This window comes from Pyxicephalus adspersus, chromosome 7 (assembly GCF_032062135.1).
Source record: "Pyxicephalus adspersus chromosome 7, UCB_Pads_2.0, whole genome shotgun sequence".
NCBI lineage: Eukaryota > Metazoa > Chordata > Amphibia > Anura > Pyxicephalidae > Pyxicephalus > Pyxicephalus adspersus.
Window position 1 is genome coordinate 726,569 of NC_092864.1, and position 1,675 is coordinate 728,243.

At 39.3% G+C, this 1,675-nt stretch overlaps 1 protein-coding gene across 1 annotated transcript in view; it reads right to left on the minus strand.

Annotated features, from left to right (window-relative positions):
- Nucleotides 1-1,042: 1,042 nt before the first annotated feature.
- LOC140334664 (taste receptor type 2 member 40-like) overlaps nt 1,043-1,675 on the minus strand; it is a 3,060-nt gene continuing 2,427 nt past the window's right edge. Inside the window, exon 2 of the mRNA XM_072416904.1 lies at nt 1,043-1,185. Within this exon, the coding sequence (XP_072273005.1) occupies nt 1,043-1,185 (143 nt within the window). The remainder of the gene's footprint in view (nt 1,186-1,675) is intronic.

Genomic DNA, 1,675 nt, shown 5'->3' on the forward strand with positions numbered 1-1,675 from the left:
AGTGTCTCCACATAAATGTATTCCATGTCCCCACACTAATATATTCTGTATCCCCACACCAATGTATTACATGTCCCAACACCAATGGATTTCCTGTCTCCACACAAATGTATTCCATGTCCCGACACTAATAAATTCCGTTTTCCCACACCAATGTATTACATATCCCCACACCAATCTATTTCATATCTCCACACCAATGTATTCCATTTCCCCACACCAATGTTTATTTTGCCCCACACCAATTTATTCCACGTCCCCACAATAATGTATTTCTTGTCCACACACCAATGTATTCCATGTCCTCACTTAAATGTATTCCGTGTCCCCACACCAATGTATTCCATGTCCCCACACCGCTCTATTCCATGCCCCCACACCGCTGTATTCCATGCCCCCACACCAATGTCGTCCATGTCCCCACACCAATGTATTCCATGTCCTCACACCAATGTATTCCATGTCCCCACACCAATGTATTCTGTGTCCCCACACCAATGTATTCCATGTCCCCACACCAATGGATTTAATTTCCCCACACCAATGGATTTATATCTCCCCATGCTCAATGGATTTATTGCTACATACGTTCTAACAGAGTAGGATTAGGGACCGTGCTTCACTGGAGATTATCCATGTCTGCAGACAATGTACCAGAGCTAATAGACCCCAGCAAACAATCAATACAATACATAAATTCACCCTTAATATATGGAAAATGTGTTCTATGGTCCTAGTTGGATATCTAAGATAGTTGGAGTCAATGAATTTGTCGGTGAGCATAGGAACACAAGAACAGTTACCGAGAAATACAACAAAATACTTGTAATGGGATAGTGGACCAAAAGGGATCATTGTATTGTTTAGACTTACATACATTTTTTGTCCCCTCCTTTTATAAGGTAAAAACCCTTCTCATAATTATGTCCCGATATTTCTCTCTCACACAAGTACTTGTATGGGGGGAAAAAGACTCAAAACTGCCATTCCAATTAATCCTAAAGGTGTTCAGTAGGGTGAGGATACTGGAGTTCCTCTGGAGTCACACTGAACTGGTGACACCGTGGGGCTGATTTATCACGTGAATGTGAAACGTGAAAGCTGGCCGTGCAAAAATACGTGCCGCTTGCTGCGGCCTGTTACTGCGAGCTGAGCTGAGTGCTAGTGCAGTCGACTGTCGGCTTCCTGCATTGATAAATGAGCAGTGAGGTCGAGAATTCACCAAATAGGTGATTTATTTTTAGTTGAGCGATTTAGGAGGATCTGTTAAGCTCTGTCAATGGTGATGTCATTGTATTCAATTAGTGCACACCTGGTTCCTGTTCTGTGCACACCTACAGTCCAATACAGGTCAATCTGAATCTTTAGTGCTTGATCTTTTTTTTTGGTAAGTAATACATTTTTTATGTTACATTATAATAATTCAGAAAATTGCTTCATTTATACTTTGATTTGTTGCAGTTGTTGTTTTGATATTTTTTATTTGGTTGCCACACCGCAAACTAATTTATATCAAGCTGTATATATTAATTAGAACTTTATAATATGTCATCACACAATAGTATGAATATAAAAAATGTGACTAAGCATTTGTGATCTGATTCAAATTTCATTCTAGTTCGGCTTTAGAGAAATAAACATTTGAAAAAAAAGATGGTTTCCAACAATGTTATAA